General features: G+C 40.4%; 1 protein-coding gene across 5 annotated transcripts in view; it reads left to right on the top strand.

The window, feature by feature from the left end:
• KCNAB1 (potassium voltage-gated channel subfamily A member regulatory beta subunit 1) overlaps positions 1-21,706 on the top strand; it is a 381,835-nt gene that overhangs the window by 256,591 nt on the left and 103,538 nt on the right. For all 5 annotated transcript variants that reach the window (XR_004262623.1, XM_032258184.1, XM_032258160.1 and 2 more), the window contains exon 2: positions 5,664-5,707. Coding sequence is in view for 4 of the 5 variants with exons in the window: in XM_032258184.1 (XP_032114075.1) it covers positions 5,664-5,707 (44 nt within the window). In the remaining variant the exon portion in view is untranslated. The remainder of the gene's footprint in view (positions 1-5,663; positions 5,708-21,706) is intronic.

Raw genomic sequence — 21,706 nt, 5'->3', positions numbered from 1 at the left:
GCCTTGGCAGCTGACCCAGCCCATGGTGCCTATTACCCTGGATACTCGGAAAATCTGTCTCTCCACTCTGAGTTCCAGGAAATTAACCTTGGATGTCTCATGGATGTTCAGTCCCCACAAGATTGCCCTAAGAATCAGAACGCTTGTTTCTCCAATGTCCCCAATGAACACTGTACTTCAGTGAAAAGCACCCCTCTTCACCTAGCTTGCCAAGTCAAAAACCTGAGAATGACCAGTCATTCCTTCTTCTTTACCCTCATATTCAATCAAAATACCAAGTCCTGTAGATTTTACCTGCTGGGGATATCTGGAATCTTCCTCATCCTCTCCACTCCACTAAATCTGATTTCAAGGCACCACCATTTTGCATCAGGATTAACTAAGCAGCCTTCTAGCTCCTCTTCTTACCTCCCTTTAACCCATTTTCCCTGCTAACATCTTCTGTTATTCCATATTAAGGTCAAAACCTGCAACATAATCTTTAAGGCACTATTTGATCTGGCTCCTGCCACCCTATCAGACTCATGTAGACACCCTCAACCCTTTTTCCTCACCTCCTCTACTGCCTGGAACTTATTTCGGTTCTTCAATTACCCATGCTTCTTTCAGTCACTGAGCCTTTGTATATACTGTTCACTCTGTTTGAAATGCTGATCCCTGTTCTCTTCACTAAGTTTCTTCCTACTCTTCCTTTGGATCTCAGTTTAAATATTACTTCCCTAGAGAAGCTTTTCCTAACCACCCAGATTGGGTCAGCTTTATTGGGGTCCCAATTTTGTATTTAGGGCCTACTGTCCTTTTATTTAATATTATAATTGAATAATTGATCCATTTAATATCTTCCTCCCCTCTATGACATAAGCTCCATGACAGTAGCAACTATCTGCCACTCAGCCCAGACTCAAAGCCTAGTCTGAGGCCTGGCACATAGGTAAAATTTGGTACATCTCCTTTGACCTAATTAATTAATTATAGGAAAGCCTCTTTTCCCCATACTTCTCTAGACTTTTCTAGAAAGACACAAATCAGCAGGTGTTTTACATGTCCAAAGAAAATGAATAAGGACCTAGTTGGAATTTGCAACTGACAAATGACTTAAATTTTTAAATTAAATAAACTGACAAATGACTTAAATTTTTAAATTAAATAATCTGGAAGAATCCTGTTCTATTTTGTCACTATTAAAAAATAAAAGGTAAGAATAAAACTTTTATTGTGCTACCCGTCAATGTCTGTCATCAAAATGCCTGGCTAAATCATTTATGTGCCTGGTGATTCCCAAATGAGTCATTATTTACTGACCAACAGTGATGAACAGTGCCCTCATAAGAAAATGTTATTTATTACTATTTGTAGCCACCTTCATGGCTGTCAAAATGTATGTTACCTTGTAACTATCAAAATCAGCTGGCTGGCAAATGGACATGATTTCTGCTCGTGTACATTATTAAATGTGCATTTCTTTAAAAAAAAAAAAACCCAAACCCATATCTCGTATTCAATTAGTAACTTCCAGATAAGGCCTAGTGTGATTTAGACGGATCAGAAAGATGTTCAAATAGAGTGAGACAGCAAATGATGTAATTCTCTGCCCACATGAAAACCAGGTCAAACCCAGCTTGTTTCTGCTAGTCTGACACAGCTGCTGGAGCCTCTTGCATATGCTTTCCAGCTGTCCCTGTTGTGGCAACCTTTAAATCAGGGATTTTGCCCCATGAATATGCTTCTTTCTTGGTCAAATGCAAAGCACATACTTTTGCAAGCTACTTTTCTCAGCTGTTTAAAACTGTGAATAAGGTCTAAGATATACACATCGAGAAACAAGCCATTTAAAACAACACATTTGGGTTACTAATCTTCTGCTTTCAGCCTCTTTGACTTGTAAAGAAACTGTGAGCATCAGAGTGGCCTACAATACTGGGCCTAAGTGATGATTGATTTCAGTTCTCACTACTCCATTATTGCCTTAAAAGCAAAAAGAGCCTGGTGGATGCTCCATAGAATGAGACTGGGAATTACATTCAGTGCATCTGCCATGGAAAAAATCATTGTCTTGAAATAAGGTCAGCCATGTATTCACTGAGTGGAGAGTCTGCCTTCAGAAAGAAAGGGGAGTCACAACCTTTGAGGTCTCAAGAAGCTATATCCCTTTTCCAGATAAATCTTTACTGATGCTTTAGGATTTCCAAAATTTGACTCACAAAACTAAGTGTTCTGTGCCTCCACGTTGATGTCATTCATTTCTAATATTAGCAGCAGAGCAGTTCAGGTTCACCTGAGAAAGAGGAGCTTTTGAGTTGAACAGGAGCAGATACTAAAAATGAACATAGTGAGACTTGTTTCTGGTATATCTGACATAGATAAAATAGTTAAACCTGAATAGTGAAACAATTTTGAATTAAATGGAAAAATAATTTAATCTAATTGGCAATTTTATGTGCTTACAGAATTTTTATGTAGCCTCACTTATGGGACCACTGAGGAATTAAGAAATAGAAAATCTTATATAAAGTTGTTTTGTTCTTTGGGAGGCCGAGGTGGGCGGATCACAAGGTCAAGAGATGAAGACCATCCTGGCTAACATGGGGAGACCCTGTCTCTACTAAAAATACAGAAAAATTAGCCGGGCATGGTGGCATGTGCCTGTGGTTCTAGATACTCGGGAGGCTGAGGTGGAAGAATCGCTTGAACCCAGGAGGCGGAGGTTGTAGTGAGCCGAGATTGCACCACTGCACTCCAGCCTGGTGACAGAGCAAGACTCTGTCTCAAAAAAAAAAAAAAAAAAAAAAAAAAAAAAGGTTGTTTTGTTGCAGAAAGCCACACAAACAAGCTATTGAACTCATTAGATCAAATGTATCAAATATTTGGGCTTCTATTAAACAACAGTTGTTAAGTGGCTTAGAATAACTAGACAATAGCTACATCTTCACTTAGTACCGCACAAACATGGATAAAGACAGGAGGATGCAGGTGTGCCATTTGGAATAGCAGAAATCGTTGGGATTTCATGCCCTGAGTTGGAGGTAGCTAGTTCCTCCTACCTCCTCCAGCTGCAAAGTTAATGGCACCATCCTGTGTTGGGAGTGCCTTAAGTGGTACACGTCTCACAAAGAAACTTACATCTGGACAAAGTTAGGGCAATGCACATATAGACCCAGATATATCTCATGCCCAGAAAATGCCTCTCACTTTAAAACTGACCACCCAAATTTCTTAATTGTTCTCTCTAGAGAATGAAGATATTTAGAAAACGAATTAAAGGTATTAAAGAGTTAAGGGAGGCAAAAATACCAAGGCTCAAGATGAGGACCTATCACCACTATAGCAGCATTAGTCTATAATTGAAGTTTTCTTACATTTAAAAATCGTGTAAGGCTTTCATTCCAGAAAAGCCATCTTGGGTGTTTAAACAACAGTGGAAAGAAAATAAGCCATTAGTACTCGCTAGTTTGCAGTTTGTTTTTGCTGACGGTTCTCAAGTTTGGTCTTTGAAACCTGTAACAGAGTGATCATTATCTTAAGTCGCTGCCATAAGGAAAATAGGACAAGTCTCCCCGTTTTGGGTTCTGATAAGTTTCCAGCGATATAACTTTGCCTTATTTGAGTCAGAAAAATCTCTGAACTATGAAGACAGCCTTAGAACTGTCTTGCTCTACAGTTTTCTGCAAGTCACTTCTCCCTACTGTTTTCAGAGTCACTGAAAGATACTAAAAAATACATGAAAACCCTTATCTAGATCCTTTTCTCCGTGATAACCACAAAGTTATGCAAATATAAGCCTGAGGAAGCCCCCACCTCATGTGCTCCCAAAGATCTCCATGGTAGGACATACCCCATGTTACTGGAATAACATGTTTGTTTCTCTGTGTCCCTCACTGGACTCTAGGCTCCTTGAGGGTAGAGGAACATGCCTTGTTCTTCTCTGTATCTCCATGACTTAAAAAAAAAATTCTCCCCACAATATAGCATTTGCTCTAGATTCCTACCCTTTAAAATCAGTAAACTTTTGGACTACCAGACAGGTCTTCTGGCTGTATATCTATTGATTTCTGAAAAATTACTAAATGAACAATTTCTTATACAAATTATTCTCACTGGAGCCATCCAATTATTTTTCTTCTATTTAGTGGTTCAAAATATTTTCCAAATACATCTTTATGTAACAGTTTTCTTCCAGTTAGACATATCCAATTCATATAGGAAAATTTAGCACCCTGTCTGTTGAAGGGTAAGAGTCAGAAAGAACCAGAAATCACTATGCCCTGCATTTGTTTACAGAGTAACACTTTAGCACACATTCTCATGTTCTGGCCCTACAGACAGTGATGCTAGGCAAATGGCATAGACTTCAACAAACACTACATCGTCTGAATGAAGAGACTGAACCCCAGAAAAAAAAGGGAGCAATCAATTTCCACAAGGTCACCCAACTAGCTGTGACAATGGATCAAAAGCCCAGGTCTTTCGACTCTTTGCATTTTGATGCATTTTTACTATGCTGTGCAATTAAATGTGTTGCTTAGGTGGCATTTTATAGACAACGTTAATAAGCAGAGGGAAAAAGTGCGATACAAAAATGAGAATACTAATTGCTAAGTCTAAAGAAACCAAAACTGATGACAAATTAAGGGAGAACCTGGGGTAGTTGAGCTGTGCCACCGATTTGGAAGTTGTATTTGTGTTGTTTCCTTTGGTGTGGAAGCAAGAAGGGAAATTGTATTTTTATGAGAGCTCCTTATCAGAGAATAAGGGATGCACTTTTCTACAACATTATATTTATCTCAGCTTCGCCTGCTCACTTTGCACCCTCACACAAATGCTATAAACATCCTGTCTCTGAGAATTTGTTTTCTTCTCTGACAGCTGCTAGTCAGAAGACAGAAAAATGGGTTGAGTCTGGATTTCCACAAAGACTTATAGCCAAATGAATACTAGAGCTCCTAGTTCTGTCCTTATTTAGAAAGCAAAAACATATTTATTTTCTTTAAACTTTTGGGGATAAAAACAGTATGTCAAGAAAAAAAAAGTATCACTTTAAAGAACTATCTGATGTTTCTGTGGTAATTTTATGTGATCTTGAATTAAATATATATACACACATATATATAATATAGTTAAATACATATTTATGTATTATAATGTTAAATATAAGATATAGTTAAAATAACCTAAAAGACAGTTTTGTATTTGTTATTGTAATAATTCACATCCATTAGAAGTAATATCCTGTTCTAGAAGTCAGTTTGTTAGTCAATAAGTCAGAAATATGTATTAAGGGTCTGCTATGTGTCAGGCTCTATTAGTAAATAATGTATGAATGGTTGATGAATAAGGTAAAGAAGTTTGCCCTTAAGAAATTCACATTCTAGAAGAAGAGAGAAAGCCAATAACTGTGTAAACAAGTCAATAAAGATGACAATTTGGGACTGAAAAGCTGTATTCTGTGGCGGACATTTTGTTCTGTGCTGCACCTGAGCAGATTTTGAGCTTCCGGTGCCTGAGTGGCCACACAAGGGAGACTCGTCCCAAGACAATATGTCTGCATCTGTGGCTCGGTCTGACTCATCAGGAATAATGCCAAAAGTGAGATACAATGTCCACTTAAGTATGTACAGATTCACCAGAGGAAATGATGACCAAGTGTTACTTTGTTTTTATTATAGGAATCTTGGAAAATCAGGACTCAGAGTTTCTTGCTTGGGTCTTGGTAAGTAGTCAGGGTGTGGTGTGGGGGTGGGCTGGAAGGTGGGAGACTGGGAGGGCACCAGGGAGTGATTGTAGTGCAGGCCAGGACCTGGTATCAGATGAGGAGGAGGCTTCCTGGCCAGTATTCCCCACTTCCCCTTTGAGCCTTTCTCTTCCCATCATGACCGTCTTCCAAGGAGCCACTGTGTTCATGATTCCTTATAGGGGCCCATTGAGCATAAGGCAACCTGATGCTAAAGCACACCTCAGAGGAAGGGACTCGTGTGCCACTCCCATTTAGCAAGGATGAAGGACTACACAGCACAGCATGCATTTCATACGTTCAGTTCACCACTCCCTCAATTCTCCTGATTTTTTTTCTGTTTATCCTTGTTTTCCCTTTGCCTAATTTCCTCACTTTTCGATATTATTATGCATTTTATATGCTTTTACAATCTGCCCTAAATATTTGGGGGGCAAGGTGAAATACACACAAACAAATGTACATTAATATGCATGAATAAATAAAATTGTTATTCCTCCCAGTCAATATTTAAAGAGGACTAAATAGAGATGGCAATTCTAATAGCATAAAGATGAATCTGAAATCATGGAATCTGAGTGTGAGATTGGGGAGGCTTGAGTCCTCCAGACATCCCAGGAAAAGGCAGCCCTGGCATTCTGGCCATTCAACACAAATCAAAACTGTTCTGTGGCCTAAGTCTACACCAGGATGATAACTGAGGAAGTAGTGAGAAGTGGTCAGAGTGTGGCTATGCTTTCTAGGTAAAACCTGGAAGATTTTTCTGTTGGGTTCTATGTGGAAGATGACAGAAAAGAGAAAAGTTAAAGATTGACTCTAATGATTTTTTTTTGCCTGAGCAACAGAAAGGGTGAAGTATGAGTAAATGAGGTAGAAGAATGAGATAGAAATTTAGGGAGGAGGGAGATTAAGAGATTGATTTGGGACATACTAAATTTGAGATATTGATCAGGCCTGCAATAAAAATTATCAAGTATGCAAATAGACATACAAATCTAGACTTTAGGAAGGAGAGTTTGATATATTAACTTGGGAGTCATCAACATGTAGATGCTGTTTAAGCCGGAATCCTGGATGAGAGCTCTAAGGGTGTGCATATAGACAGTATGGAAAACAGAGGCACATGGTCTAAGACCTAGGAAATCCAACATTAAGAAATTGAGAAACTGAGGAGGAGCCAAAGAAAACTGAAAATAAAGCAACCAGGGAAGCAGGAGAAAAATCAGAAGAGAATGGAGTCCTGGAATCCAGGTGAGCCTTTTGAGGAGGAGGGAGTGATCAATCCCATCAAGTGCTACTCATGCATCAAGCAAGATGAAGGCCAAGAATTGACCATCAGATTCAGCAACATGGAGGTCATTGATGTCTTTTACAAGGTGAGTTTTGGTGGAATGGTAGGGTTTAAAGCATAATTGGAATGGGCCCCTGGGAGAATGGAAAGAGACAAGCTGAAGGCTACTCTTTTGGATGATGATTGCTATAAAGAAAAGCAGAGAAATGGAGCAGCACTGAGCAAACAAGTGGGATCAGAGAGGTTGCTTTTGCTCACGGAAGAAATGACCACATATTTATACACTTAAGGAGAAATCCTTTTGAGAAGAAAAAATGATGCAGAAGAAGGAGCGAGAATATCTGGAATGATCTCTTGAGGACATGAGATGCACATGAGGAAAGAGTACATGAAAGAAGGCAGAGTACATGGGCTTTGAGGCTAGCAGGGTGATTGATAGAGTGGTGGAGGGGGAGGTATCTTGTTGAAGTTCTCTTCTATTGCTTTTATACTCTCAATGGAATTCAGAAGCAATGTCATCAGTTGGCAGTGAGGATAAGAAGGAGGTGTTAGAAGTTTGGAGAGAGGACATACAGGACAGCAGAAGAGTGAACTGACCAAGGCTGGGAAACATAGTGGCCAGACAGCCTTAAGGACCAACTTAATATCAGTGTGATTAAATTTGAAGTGAGACCTGTTCATAGTTATGTGTTTTTCTTCCAGCCATGTTCAGTTGTGCAAGTTCAGGTGGAATTTTTTTTTAAGAAGATAATAAAGAGAGGGCAAAGATGCTGAGGGCTTGTGTAGGGTAGTTCTTTTAATGGTGGAGTTGGCATTTAAACTGAATAGAAAGGGAAATGAGGACTGGAGCCAGGAAAATGAGCCACAAGATAAAATTAGGGAGCTGAGAGACCGTGAAAAATAGATAGGATCAATAAAGTATATAACCCATAGGGACCAAAGAATTGTTGAAGCAAAAACATTAGAGACACTGGTTGGAAGGATAGAAAGTGGTTGAAAAGGGAAACGCTTGAAATTAGGGTTATAGAGGGGTTCATTGACATAGTCCATGGTGTGTTCATTGGGAAAGAGTGGTGGAGGTTGTACCAAAGACAAGATCAGTGGAGGAGAGAAGGTTGAGAAACTTGGAGATGAAGGTGCAGGGAAGATCATCTCTGGGGTCACTGAAATCACTAAAAATACAGCAAAACTTACGTTGGAGAGTGACAGTGAGAAATGAACTAAAATTTTCAAAGAATGAGAAGGAGTGACTAGGGTGGGTCAGAAACTACAACCTGGGGGCCCTGGTGATGTGTGAGATGCAGAGCTGGCATGTGTGAGAGGGTATTTCAAAGACACTGAAAGGCATCAATGACTGAGTTTTTCTGATTCTTCCTAATGATCTGACTTGGGAGGTGAAGGTGGTATTTGTTCACCATAAGCCTAAGGTAATTTGACATTTGCTTAATTTATGGCTCTGACATTGTTGTTATTGACTCATATTTGAAAGACCCTGGAAATTCATTATCAGGGACATTCTGACCTTAGTTTTTTTAAATAATATCTTTACAGTAAATAATTATTCAGTATTCATTATTGAAAGGAACTACCTATTAATGTAAAGTAAGAAATATATGTAGTGAAGTGCTGCTGGATTAAGTTTTTCAGTATTTTATTGAGGATTTTTGCATTGCTGTTCATCAGATATATTGGCCCGAGATTTTCTTTTTTCGTTGTGTCTCTGCCAGGTTTTGGTATCAGGATGATGCTAACCTCATAAAACGAGTTAGGGAGGAGTCCCTCTTTTTCTATTGTTTGGAATAGTTTCAGAAGGAATGATACCAGCTCCTCTTTGTACCTCTGGTAGAATTTGACTGTGAATCTGGTCTGGTCCTGGGCTTTTTTTGGTTGGTGGGCTATTAATTACTGCCTCAATTTCGAAACTTGTTATTAGTCTATTCAGGGATTCGACTTCTCCCTGGTTTAGTTTTGGGAGGGTGTATGTGTCCAGGAATGTATCCATTTCTTCTAGATTTTCTAGTTTATTTGTGTAGAGGTGTTTATAGTTTTCTCTGATGGTAGTGTGTATTTCTGTGGGATCAGTGGTGATATCCCCTTTATTATTTTTTTTTGTGTCTATTTGATTCTTCTCTCTTTTATTCTTTATTAGTCTGGCTAGTGATCTATCTATTTTGTGGATCTTTTCAAAAAGCCATCTCCTGGATTCATTGATTTTTTGAAGGGTTTTTGTGTCTCTGTCTCCTTCAGTTCTGCTCTGATCTTAGTTATTTCTTGTCTTCTGCTAGCTTTTGAATTTGTTTGCTCTTGCTTCTCTAATTCTTTTGTGATGTTAGGGTGTCGATTTTAGATCTTTCCTGCTTTCTCCTTTGGGCATTTAGTGCTATAAATTTCCCTCTGAATGAAAAATCATTGACCAACTATTTACCCATTTGGATCTATGGTGGAAAATAATTTAGTCAGTAAATACACAAAAAACTCAACTGAAAACCCTCAAGACAATAAGACATTCAGGTGTCTGTGTAATGCCAGTCTCCACAGGTCAGTCTCCAATTTTAGTTGATTTTTGTTTTAAACTGTAGACAGTGTATATGAGCTGCAGGCATTTTAGTGAACTTTGAAACAGGCTTGATTCAGGAGCAGCAAGTTCTGATTTGAGCTTCAAGTTTTTTCAAGAGCCTGAACACTTGTGATAAGACACTGCATGAAAAATAAGAGGAAACAAGGAAGTTCATGGGGCTGACTGGCTTCATTCAAAACAGGTAACAAAGCTTGACAGCTTGAATAAGCACTCTTTGAGAACTTTTCTGAGCTGCCCCTATAAGCCAGAGGAGACAAGAAATTCATAGAAAGAAATAAAACACCAGCCTTAGATCATTTGTCAGGCTCTGCAGACCCCAGCTGTCAAATCCAAATGGAACTGGATTTACTGCTGTAGGCTTGGGATGTCAGCTCAGTCACGACCTATGTTCAACTGAGGCTTTAGAAATTACTTAGTAAAACTGCTAGGAAATCAAAAGGCTGCAGATGTTTTTTCTTGAAGTACTCTAAAAGTCATAGTTAAAGGTAACAATTCTGACTTTCTTCTCTACTAGAGAAGGAACAGCTGGAAATTCCTTGCCCTGCCAATTTTCCTTTTGGTGAACTAAGAGCATGTGTAAACGGGAGTAGAAAGGTGAAGTAACTTGAGAGTGAACTGATGGTACATCTGAAGGAACATAGCTCTGCCAAGGAGAGAAATAGGAAAAAGTATTAATATTATGTGGACAATCCTACCTGTGGGTTGCTGTGGCTGGCCTGTTCTGTAAATATACTGCCCATTATTGTGAGGACCTGAAGTCAGAGTGACCAAACTCACAATCTGAACTGTCTTATGAGAGAAACATAGTGGAATTTACATTAATTCACTCATTCATTTATTTATTCTTAAGCAAATGTTTATGACACCAGGCATTGGTTACAGGAGGTACGAGGACAAGAGCATGGACCCTGCCCTCGAGTTTCTCATAGTGCAGTGGGAGTTAGGCTTGCAAAAACAAACTGATAATATATCTGACAGATGCCATATTGGAGAGTATAGGACAAGTGAACCATGCAGAAAGTCTCAGATTTGGGATAGCTTGATAGGGGAACAGGGGTTGCCAGTTGGCTTAACACTTGAAGGGAGAAGTCAAGTGGATGGGGAGGGCAAGAGTTTTAAGACAGGAAGCAATGCAAGCAATGGCAACTCCAAAAGGACACTCCACCAAGGTGAGGTACTTAGGGAAATGAATCACATGTATAGAATATTATGAGTACAAGGTATTGGGGAACAAACAGCAAGAAATGAGCTTGGAAAGAAAGCCAGGCCTGATTATAGGAACCCTTGTTTGCCTTGCTAAGCCATTTAGCTTTTGTCCTCTCTATCTCTGGAATCCCTTCAAATCTGAAGGACCCAGGTCTCAACAAACACTTGGGGGTTAAGGAGGAGCAAAAGCTCCATCTCTCTCCACCCTCTTCTTTCCATCTGCCACAGTTTCCATCAAAGAAGCTCCATTTATTCTTCATACTGTTATCATTATTTTTAAAATAGGCTATGTTTTAGTGCAGTTTTAGGTTCACAACAAAACTGAGCAAAAAGTACAAGGAGTTCCCATACACCCCTATCCCCAAACATGCATAACCTCCCTCATTATCAGCATCCTTCACCAGAGTGGCACATTTGTTGCCAATGATGAACCTGCAGTGCCACAACATTATCACTGAAGGTCCATAGTTTAGGATGGACAAGTTTAGGTTGGACAAATTTAGGTTTTGACAAATGCATAATGGACAAAATTAGGCTTAGGATGGACAAATTTAGGTTTTGACAAATGTATAATGACTTGTATATATCACTATAGTGATAGTATCATACAGAATAGTTTCACTGCTCTAAAAATCCTCTATGCCCTGCCTATTCATCCCTCCCTCTCCTCTAACTCCTGGAAATTACTATCTTTTTCTGTCTGCATAGTTTTGCCTTTTCTAGAATGTCATATAATTTAATCATATAGTATGTAGCCTATTCAAATTGGCTTATTTCAGTTAGTAATATACATTTAAGTTTCTTTTATGTCTTTTCATAGTTTGATAATTCATTTCTTTTCAGTACTTTGGGGAAAAAAATTATCCTATGCCAAAAACAGTTACCAAAACCTTGCTCGAGCTTGTGATAAGCCATTGAAAACCTTGGGTCAGGAATAGGACATAATCATAGTTATTAGAAGCAACATGAAGACTATAATGAGGAAACATGGTTGAGGATGGAGACCAGGAAATTAATTAGGAGTTGATGATAAGGCAGTGGTATGAAAGATGTAGAGGAAGGAAGTGATTAGGAGGAAGAATAAATAGAACTGGTGATCTCTGGATGCAGAATATGAGGTCTTCCTGAGTGGAGGAGGTTGCCCATACTCCTGGATAGGGCATTGGGGTGGATGAGCTGAAATCTCAGAGACAGGAGACACAGGAGGGAGTTGTGAGGGCAGACAGCACTGTTGGGGAATAGTGACCAAAGATCCTGTGACCTCCCAGCTTCAAACATCTAGAGAACAAGAGGAACTGTGTGGAGATCTTTAGGCTGGAAATATAGACCCAGGAACTTCTCACAGTGGTGAACCTATGATTGTCATTGAAACCACCTGGAAACAAAAAGGACTGAGGTGTTTGTACAGGTTTAGAACATCTGCCTCTTGGAGTCTACCTGATTGTATGCTCCCTAAGAACAGGGACTGCCTATTTTTTCTACACTCCGATTGCACCTTTAGCAGATCACAGTATCTGGATAATAGTAGGTATTCAAAAATATGTTTGAAAGAATGAATGGATAGATGATCAAGAAATGGCTAAAGGTCCACTGAGTAGTTTTGAGGATCCAGCTGAAGTCAGAAATCATGAATTGCTGAGGTCCAGCCCAGTTCTTTGGCTTCCTCCAGTGGCGTATCAATGAAGAGGCAGTAGTATGGAGCAGGGAGTGGAGACAGAGAGAGGCCCAGCAACGGGGATTGTCCTAAAAGAGGGTTGGAGTCCAGGGAACCTACCACATACACAGGTGACATGGGGTCTAGGCTGGGTTTAGGCCCAGAGCCGTTTTATCAGGGCTCTTGCTTCTACAGTTGAAAACAGCCATCTGCCCACACTGAGTTGCTCTAGAAAGTCTCACATTAGGAGCAGTAGGCCAGTCCAATTCACCCCATGGGAGGTAACACACCACAGCGTCCAGTTCGTCTGTTGTCTGTGTGTGCTTGAAAGGGCTAACTTTATCTTGCAACATTCACTGTGGAATGGGCATGCTTCCTAGCAGGAAAGTCACCTGCAAGAAAAAAGCCACATCATGGTTAACTTGATGTGTCAACTTGACTGAGCCATGGAATGTCCAGATATTTAGTCAAACTTTATTCTGCGTACTCCTACCTATAGACTGAGTAAAGCTGATTGCCCTCCCTAATATGGGTAGCCCTTTTCTAATCAGTTGAAGACCTGAATCAGTTGAAGGCATTTTTACCTCCTGTGAATAAGAGGGAACTCTTGCCTGATGATTTCAAGCTGGGACTTTGATCTTTTCTTGCCTTCAGACTCAAACTGAAACAACAGCTCTTCTTGGATGTTGAAGCCTGCCAGCTTTCAGAGTAGAACTATACTGTCAGCTCCTTTGAGTCTATAACTTGCCGACTGCAGATCTTGGGATTTCTTGGCCTCCATGATCACATGAGCCAATTCCTTATAATACATCTCTCTCTGACTCGCTATACATACATACACATCCTGTTGGTTCTGTTTCTCTGGAGAACCCCGAAGAGTGATTTTGTTGATTTTTTTTCAAAACATCACACAAGTGTATGTGGCCAACTAAACAGAGTCAGGTATTTGTAAGTGATATAGGTAGGAAGATATGGAAAACCCGAATGAGGAGTAATGTGGTCGCTTGCTCATTTTTCAGCTAAGCACATATTGAACCTAATGTAAAATACCATTATCCAAATGGAGCTTTCCTGGGCTGTTGGTGGGTCAAGAGGGCATTTTATGCAGCCCTGCCAATAGAGTTTGATCTGAATCTAAGTAGTGAAGAAGAGAAAGAACACCCCCATGCCTTTGGGGCCCTGTTTCACGCATCCTCAAGGCTTTAATTCCTAGGGACTGCAAACTCATTCTAAGGAAATGTTCTGTGTCCTTTTAGGCAGCTGCTTCATGCTTTGACCTTGAGGGAAAAAAGTCATGAAGTAAAATACTTTACACCTTGAGGAACTTATATGAGTCTCTCAAACAGGTGTTTCTTCCCAACTGTGGCTGCACACTGGAATTACCTGTTTAATTAAAAATTCAGATAACCTATCTCCACGTAGACCTTTTGAATAAGAAGCTCCATGTGCATGTGTTTTTAAAATGCTGCCGTGATGTTTCTGAGGCATTATCAGGGTTGGAATACATTGTCCTATCCAGGTGGAAGATAGAAAAATGTGTGAACTGATGTCTAGTGTGCCCAGTACCAGCAGCCATGATTCTTATCTATGTGGTAGCTTCTGCCCCCAGATCTAGGCCTGGGAGCTGGCCCGAGGCATTTCCAACTGGACTGGAAAGGCTCCAAAGAGGAGAATCTGCGCTCTTTAGGGCTGGCCTCAGGGCAGGTAGGTTGAGCTGGATTTCCTGCCGTTCAATTCCTGCCATCTGGGGGCCAGTCTTGCCTTATGCCCCTTCCTAACCAAGAGAACTTTCTAGAGAAAAAGCAGTAAATCTTAAGAATAAACTGTGTGGGCTTCTTTTTAATGCATTCATATGTGGAGAATGTAGTCCTGGCTCATCTCCCTCTTAGTGATGCTCTCACTGCACTAAATATTTTGACACCATGAGAACACGACATTAAATATTTAACATGAATGGTATTATTTTTATGACACCCTTCGTGATTCCCATTCTTGCTGCTTAGGCCGATATAAACTAGCCAGCTCACCTATTATAACAACATAAGAGCAGCAATAATAAATATTTATGAAGTGCCTCCTAGGACACTTGAGAGGTGGTTTTAAAATGCAAGTTTTCCCTTAAAGAGTTTACTAATTTTTCTGCGTAACACAGAGTGAACTATCTTAACTCCAAAATACCCATAGAATTTAAATGGTGTATGAATATTAAACATACAAGAGTGTTTTAGGCATGTTACTCTTTCTGGAAAGTCTAACTTGAATAAATATTGTGATGCATACACATTAAAAATAAGCAGACATTTGTATTTTCCAAAGTTGTCTAAAAATATTTTTTCCTAATTTTCTACTTTTATGGATAAAATTCTTCCTAAGAATTGCTGACAAGTGATTGCCCTCTGAATCACCAGGGACTGCTGGCCACATGGCTTTTCCTCTACTCACAGGAGTCTATTAGGAGTGAAGACATAGCTTAGGTAAGAATGTGGCAATCTGATATTTCATACGCTATCAGAGTTGAGGCTTAGGGAAGAACCCAAGGAGAGAAAATAGAAGAGTCTTTACACAAAGGGGTCTATTCAACAATCTGGGCGTGCAAACAAACCATGTGCACACATGCATATACACCTCATCCCTCTCTGTGCAGCCGCAAAGGGATAAGTAGCCCTCATTTGCCAGCTCGTGACTCAAAAATAAAATGAATGGCTTCAAAACCATTAGTATCAGGGGATCAAATGTCCTCTCCAGTCCCAGATGTGGGCAATTTGCTGAAATTAATCATTTACAAAGACAATCTCACTAAAGATCACCACAGTCATAAGAGGGAGAATTAGTCCCTGCAGTCACCAGCTCCTTTATGAGAAAACAGGGTCAGGAAGAGGTGATATATCTTGTTCAAGGCCAGTGGTAGAGACAGTAGGCTCCCCCATTTCCTACCCCTCCCTGCTCCACTAGCAGCCTTGTTCCTTATGGCCCATCTGCTTCCAGCCTCCAAGCACACACAACCACTGCTGTCACCCACATCTCTTCATGTCCTGAACTTCTGCTTCCTCCTTGAAATGAGAATGGCTGCACCAAATGGGTAGGGCCCCTTGCATCTCTCACATTCAGGCAACAGTCAGGTGACATCATGATGAGGTTCAGCATGACTCTGGGTTGGCAGTTGGGCAAAAATATCTTTACTTTTGAACTAGAAAATGTTAGAACCTAAATGACTCCTGGCATCCATCTCCAGAGTTAGGGTAGACAATGACCTATCAAAGCTCCACAGGCAGAATGGGGGCCGGAATCTATGTCTTTTGGCCCACGATCAGGTGTGCTTTCCCCATGGGAAATTTCAAAGTAAAGATGCAATTGAGTGCAGGCATTTTGGTTTTTGTGTGATTACTATCAATGAAGCACCTAATGCCTGCCTTCCCCTCCTTTGTGCACAGCCCTAAAGGCTTCATGAAGTCCCCATAGCTCCTGTACTCTAAGCAGCAGCCTAAGGCACAACTTGTGTATATACAAGTCTGTTCATACTGTTTACCTCGGGTTTGCCTTGTGCATTCTACATTTATATAAAGATTATTTTTCTAAACTCTATGCAGCATAAAAACACAAGTGAAAGTTTTATAATTTCAATCAATAATGCAATTAAGCTTCTCTAACAATGAGGCAAAAAAGGGAGAAACCATTTAGGTGCTGTCCGCCAGTGGGGAGGGTTGTGCCTCTGGTATGCCCAGGTGAGGAGAGCACAGGGCTGCAGGCAGCCACCTCTGAAAGTGCAGCATATGTGCCTGAATGCCCCTTCATGAGCCAAAACACTAAGGATGACTATGCAGACATTCATAGGAATGCCTTAAGGGCCTCAACTGGATGAAGAAGGAATAAAGTCTCAGTTCTTTTCAGGTCTATTGAGTATGAATGAATCAGAATCCTTCCACAGTAAGCGAACAGAAAACCCAGCTCAAAGCAAGCCAAAACATCAGCTCTAGCAAAAACACAAATTTCTAGGCTCACATGGAAGGATTTTTAGGTTCACCTGGACAGTGGACCCAAATGGGTTTATCCAGAGATTAAACTATGAATTCTGTGAGCTCCAGGTTGGTTCTGTTCTCAAGCTGCCCTGGAATTGGCAAGAGGGCTACAGCGGCTTCAAGCCTCACATCGCATTGACTCTGGTTGGTTTGTGTATCCTTCCCTGAGCCAATCACCAAAGACTTCAGTCTCTCAAGACCCACCCAAATGCTGGGGATGGGTACTTTATATACACCCAAACTGCATTCTGGGAGTAGGAAAAGCATTCATTCTCAAAAGAAAGTTAAATAACTCTTACCTAAAGAGGGGAAATAGTGACTGATGTAGTAAGCAGATGACCACCATGAAGTTAAGAAGAAAACACATTCCTGGATCTGGGATGCCTTCCCCCACTTATTTTAGCTTATCTGAGCCCTTTCTATGTCATTGGTAGCCATAGTTGAAAAGTGAAATTTTCCCAGCGTTTTCTAGGGCATGAGGTATGCTCAGAGTTTTGTGAATCAACTCAATTTGCCTAATTGACAAAATTTTCCATTGCAGAGTAAATATACAGCTTTGCTTTTTAAATATAACCTCTCCTTTCTTTGTTTTTAATAATCTCAAAGCATTAGTGAGACCTAAGGCTCACTTACAAATAAAAGCTTTGTCCTAACACTTGGATGATGAAAATATGCAAAGAAGGACCTTCATGAGAGAGAAGCAGAAAATACTCTTAATACTCATTTCACATATCTGACAACAAATTAAAATTAGAGGAGAAAGAGGCTGCCAATACATAATTATAGGAAATGGGTGATAAGGTAATGAGCAGTGGCTAAATTGGAGCTGACAGTCTAACCATGGGAATTTCTTTAGCTGAAGAAAAGGAAAAAGGACCTGACTTGGTTCTGTGGCTGGAATTAGCTTCATTTTTCTTCATAGTCTCTTACTTTGCCTCCTTTCCCGTATCTCCACCTTATACTAGACAATAGCCTTTCCTTTGACCATTGCTGAGCTGTTTCTTTTGGTGGCAATGATTGTAACTGCTATCTGAAGAATAGAGGACACAGGACTGGTCTTGAGACATGTTGCTAGAGGTGACCTTCTGTCTGACTTTGTTACCTGCTCCCACCATCCTCGGGGTAAGAGGGAGGAGCACAGCAGCCCCCCGCCACAACCTTTTCAGTGCATCCCAGGGAGGACTGGTTGGCTGTCCTGGCCCTGCTGATGGATTTGTTGCCTCAGATGTCACCTGTGTCTCAGTTTGTGAACTCTTAGACACTGCCACTGACTCAGTCATCCATATAAAGCATGGCCAGGCATTCTTTCTGTCAATCATTCATGTATTCATATATTTCACAAAGATGCAGTAGACGCAGTGCTGGGGACAAGGGAGAAAAGACACACAGGTGCCTGCCCTCACACATACTATCTAGCAGGTGGAGGAGACCTGGTTCTCAGGATGGATCAGATCCTTGGGCTATGTGCCCCCAAAGGACACCCTGCATTTTTTACTTGTGTTTGCTGGTGATTACTTTTTTAGCCTAACTTATTTCCTGCTAGATTATCAGTTCAGAACACATGCCTAGGACAGAGAAGAAGGTTCTCAATATACACTCATTTAAGGAAGGACAAATGAATGAATGAATGCAGCACCACACAGTCAGTACTCTGAAGGACATATGAAATGTCATGGAAACACGTGCAAAGGCTGCCTAAGCTAGGATTGAGGGAGGTCATGGAAGGCTTCCTGGAGGAAGAGTAGTAAAGGTTAGGGTAGGAAGGGGCCAGGTCAAGGAGAACACAAGGAAAAGAACAGTTAAACACGAATGTGATAGAGATAGAGAGTCAGAGAGATAGAGGTACAAGACATAGAAATGGCCCAGATGAGGAAGTGACCACCTCTTTTGGGGGAGTAGGGGAAAGTGCTGCTGGAAGCCACTTGATGTTGAAGGATGAATAGCAACCTGTCAGCTTGATAAGGGAAAGAAAGCCATGGGCATATCTTGTTAAATTTTCTACTTACCTCTCACTCAGGTTTTGGCTTGATTGTTACTTTCCTGAACATTCAAGTCTGGGCTAGAGGCTTTCTACAGGTTCCCATCACAGTCTCTCTTCCCAGTATTTTGCCCTGCGGTTGTGATTATTTCCGTATTTGCCTGCCTTACCACTGGATTGAGAGTTCTAGGAAAAAGAGACCATTGCTATCATTTGCCATTTTGACACCACCATCTGGCATGGTTCTGGGGGAACACTGGGGCTTAATAAATATTTTCTAAGTGAATTAATACATACATTTCAGGAAGAGGAGAAGCATGGAAGCCTCAACTAGCATGGCCTGGAGAGGGAAACATATGGGAGAGAAAAGAGGACCTCAGAAACATTACAAAAAGCACTGAAGCCATGTCACAAAGCTTGGTGTTTATCTGTTGTGTGACTGGGAGTCATGAAAACATTTAACTCCGGGAGTCACTTGGCCAGATGCATTTTAGGAAGCTCATCCTGGCCACAGTGCAGATGGCAAGGTGAAGAGGGTTGAGAATAGAGGCAGGGAGACGGGCTCAATGACTTGAGTATTCTCATTTTTACAGAAGATTAAATGTAGCAATACATCAATTGCCCATTCATTGTAAGCCCAGCTCATCATACTGTGAACATATACAGATAGCCCATACAGAAGGTATATCAGGACAGTAAGATAAATGAAGCTTGACCAAACTGGCAAAAGCAGGTATAGAAAATACAAAAGGAAATGCCTCTAAAAGCATAAAATAACATATCAGAAAAAGATCTGTAATATAGGTGTCAACACAGTAAACTACAAAGTTTCTGAGATTGGGTGGGGAAAAAAATGCTAGTTCCTAGATATTTTCTGTAATGAAAAAGGCAAAGATAAATAGAAAATTTAAAAATGGGCAAAGAGAAAAATCAAAGAAGAAAAGGAAATCAAAGTTGGGATGTAAAATTAATATGAAATAAACAAATAGAATTCAAGGCAGAGAAAAGACGTAGTAATGAGAGGTGATAACTGGTGGAGTGAAGTCCCTGAGAAAGAGGAAGAAGAAGGGATTCAGAGGATAAGTGGAAAAATCAGCCTTGGATAGAAGGGATACCCTTCCGCAGTGGCAGAAAGAAAAGGAGGAGATGATGGTGCTGTTTTAGTTTATGTTCTCTTTGAAGCAGGCTCTGAAACAAGGATTTGAAGGCAGGTAGTTTGAAGATTTTTTGAGATATGAGATTGGAAGGGAAGGTGATAAAGGGTGTATAGTCAAGTCAGTGCTAGTGTGCGTAACTGAAGCTGGAATTCCCTGGGGACTCTGGAGCCAGTGTGGAATGCACACTGACCTGAGAGTGAGGGAGGTGGACTGTTTCTGTACCAGAGAGTTGTCAAGCACCTGGAAACCCCAGGGGAAACGGGCAGGTCACCAGTTGTGTCTCCTTTGGGTCAGATAGTAGATATGGCAAGAAGTAGAGGGGGTTATAGTTTGTCTTCTTTTATTTTCTTTGTGAAGCAGAGGGTGCTGTTATCTGCTGAGGTTAAAGGAAGTGGAGGTAGGACCTGAGGTTGAGAAAAGTGGGGCAGGTTTGAAATGCACACATTGGAGAAAACTGACCAGAAAACAGAGGACTGTTGTGAGTCTAGAGGGACTAGAGACAAAGAATTTACAATGTGTCTGTCTCTATCATTCGTTATTTTCTCCAGCACAGCTCAGCGCCTTGGTAATAGGTGATGAGCAGCCAGACAGTCAGATTTATAAGGATGTGGCTTTTTGTTAGGCAGGCACAATAAAAGGAGAGTGAATCAGTGGACTTGAGAATAAAGCAAGAGAACCTTCTAAATGGTGAACCACATCATCTAACTACCCTGACCCTCCTGGATAAGGAAGAATTTGAAGACAGAGATTAGATAGAAGAAAAGGCAAAGAGTCTGAAGTCAGAGTATGTGGGGAGAATGTACAAGATCTGCAAGAGTGAGATTCTAGTATGTGGAGGTTAATGACCAGATCTTACATATATAAATAAGTTTGGAATTAAATAAGGCACACCATAACCCAAGTTCTGTTGTGTGCATGTTCAGTTCTATTTATCATGGCAGCTTTGCTATCTTCCAGTATTTCCATCCCATCAACATTTTCTTCTGTTCCATCTAATATTCTTTATTTTATTTTAGTTCTGGGGTGCATGTGCAGGATGTGCAAGTTTGTTACATAGGTAAATGTGTCCCCTGGTGGTTTGCTGCACCTATCAACTCATCATCTAGGTATTAAGCCCAGCATGCATTAGCTATTTTTCCTGATGCTCTCCCTACCACTGCCTGCCTCCAAAAGGCCCCAGTGTGTGTTGTTATCCTCCCTGTATCCATGTATTCTCATTGTTCAGCACCTACTTATGAGTGAGAACATATGGTGTTTGGTTTTCTGTTCCTGTTTTAGTTTGCTGAGGATGATGGCTTTCAGCTCCATCCATGTCCCTGAAAAGGACATAAACTCATCCTTCTTTATGGCTGCATAGTATTCCATGGTGTATATGTGCCACATTTTCTTTATCCAGTTTATCACTGATGGGCATTTGGGTTGACTCTATGTCTTTGCTATTGTGAATAGGACTTCAATGAACATATATATGCATGTATCTTTATAATAGAATAATTTATATTCCTTTGCATATATACCCAGCAATGGGATTGCTGGGCCAAATGGTATTTCTTGTTCTAGGTCTTTGAGGAATCGCCACACTGTCTTCCTCAATGGTTGATCTAATTTACATTTCCACCAACAGTGTAAAAGTGTTCCGATTTCTCTGTAGCCTCATCAGCATCTGTTGTTTCTTGACATTTTAATAATGGCCATTCTAACTGCCATGAAATGGTATCTCGCTGTGCTTTGATTTGCATTTTTCTAATGATCGGTGATGTTGAGCTTTTTGTCATATGTTTGAAGGGTGCATAAATGTCATCTTTTGAGAAGTGCCTGATCCTGCCCTTTGCCACTTTTTAATGTTTTTTTTTTCTTGTAAATTTGTTTAAGTTGCTTGTAGACTCTAGATATTATACCTTTGTCAGATATATAGATTGCAAAAATTTTTTCCCATTCTGTAGGTTGTCTGTTCACTCTTATGATAGTTTCTTTTGCTGTGCAGCTCTCTAGTTTAATTAGATCCCATTTGACAATTTTTGTTTTTGTTGCAATTGCTTTTGACCTTTTTGTCATGAAATCTTTCCTGTGCCAAGTCACAAATGGTATTGCCTAGATT

This window comes from Sapajus apella, unplaced genomic scaffold (assembly GCF_009761245.1).
Source record: "Sapajus apella isolate SASKATOON/1434 unplaced genomic scaffold, GSC_monkey_1.0 scaffold4, whole genome shotgun sequence".
In the NCBI taxonomy this organism is placed as follows: Eukaryota; Metazoa; Chordata; class Mammalia; order Primates; family Cebidae; genus Sapajus; species Sapajus apella.
The sequence above is the reverse complement of the archived record's forward strand: the minus strand, read 5'-3'. Positions and strand labels throughout refer to the sequence as shown.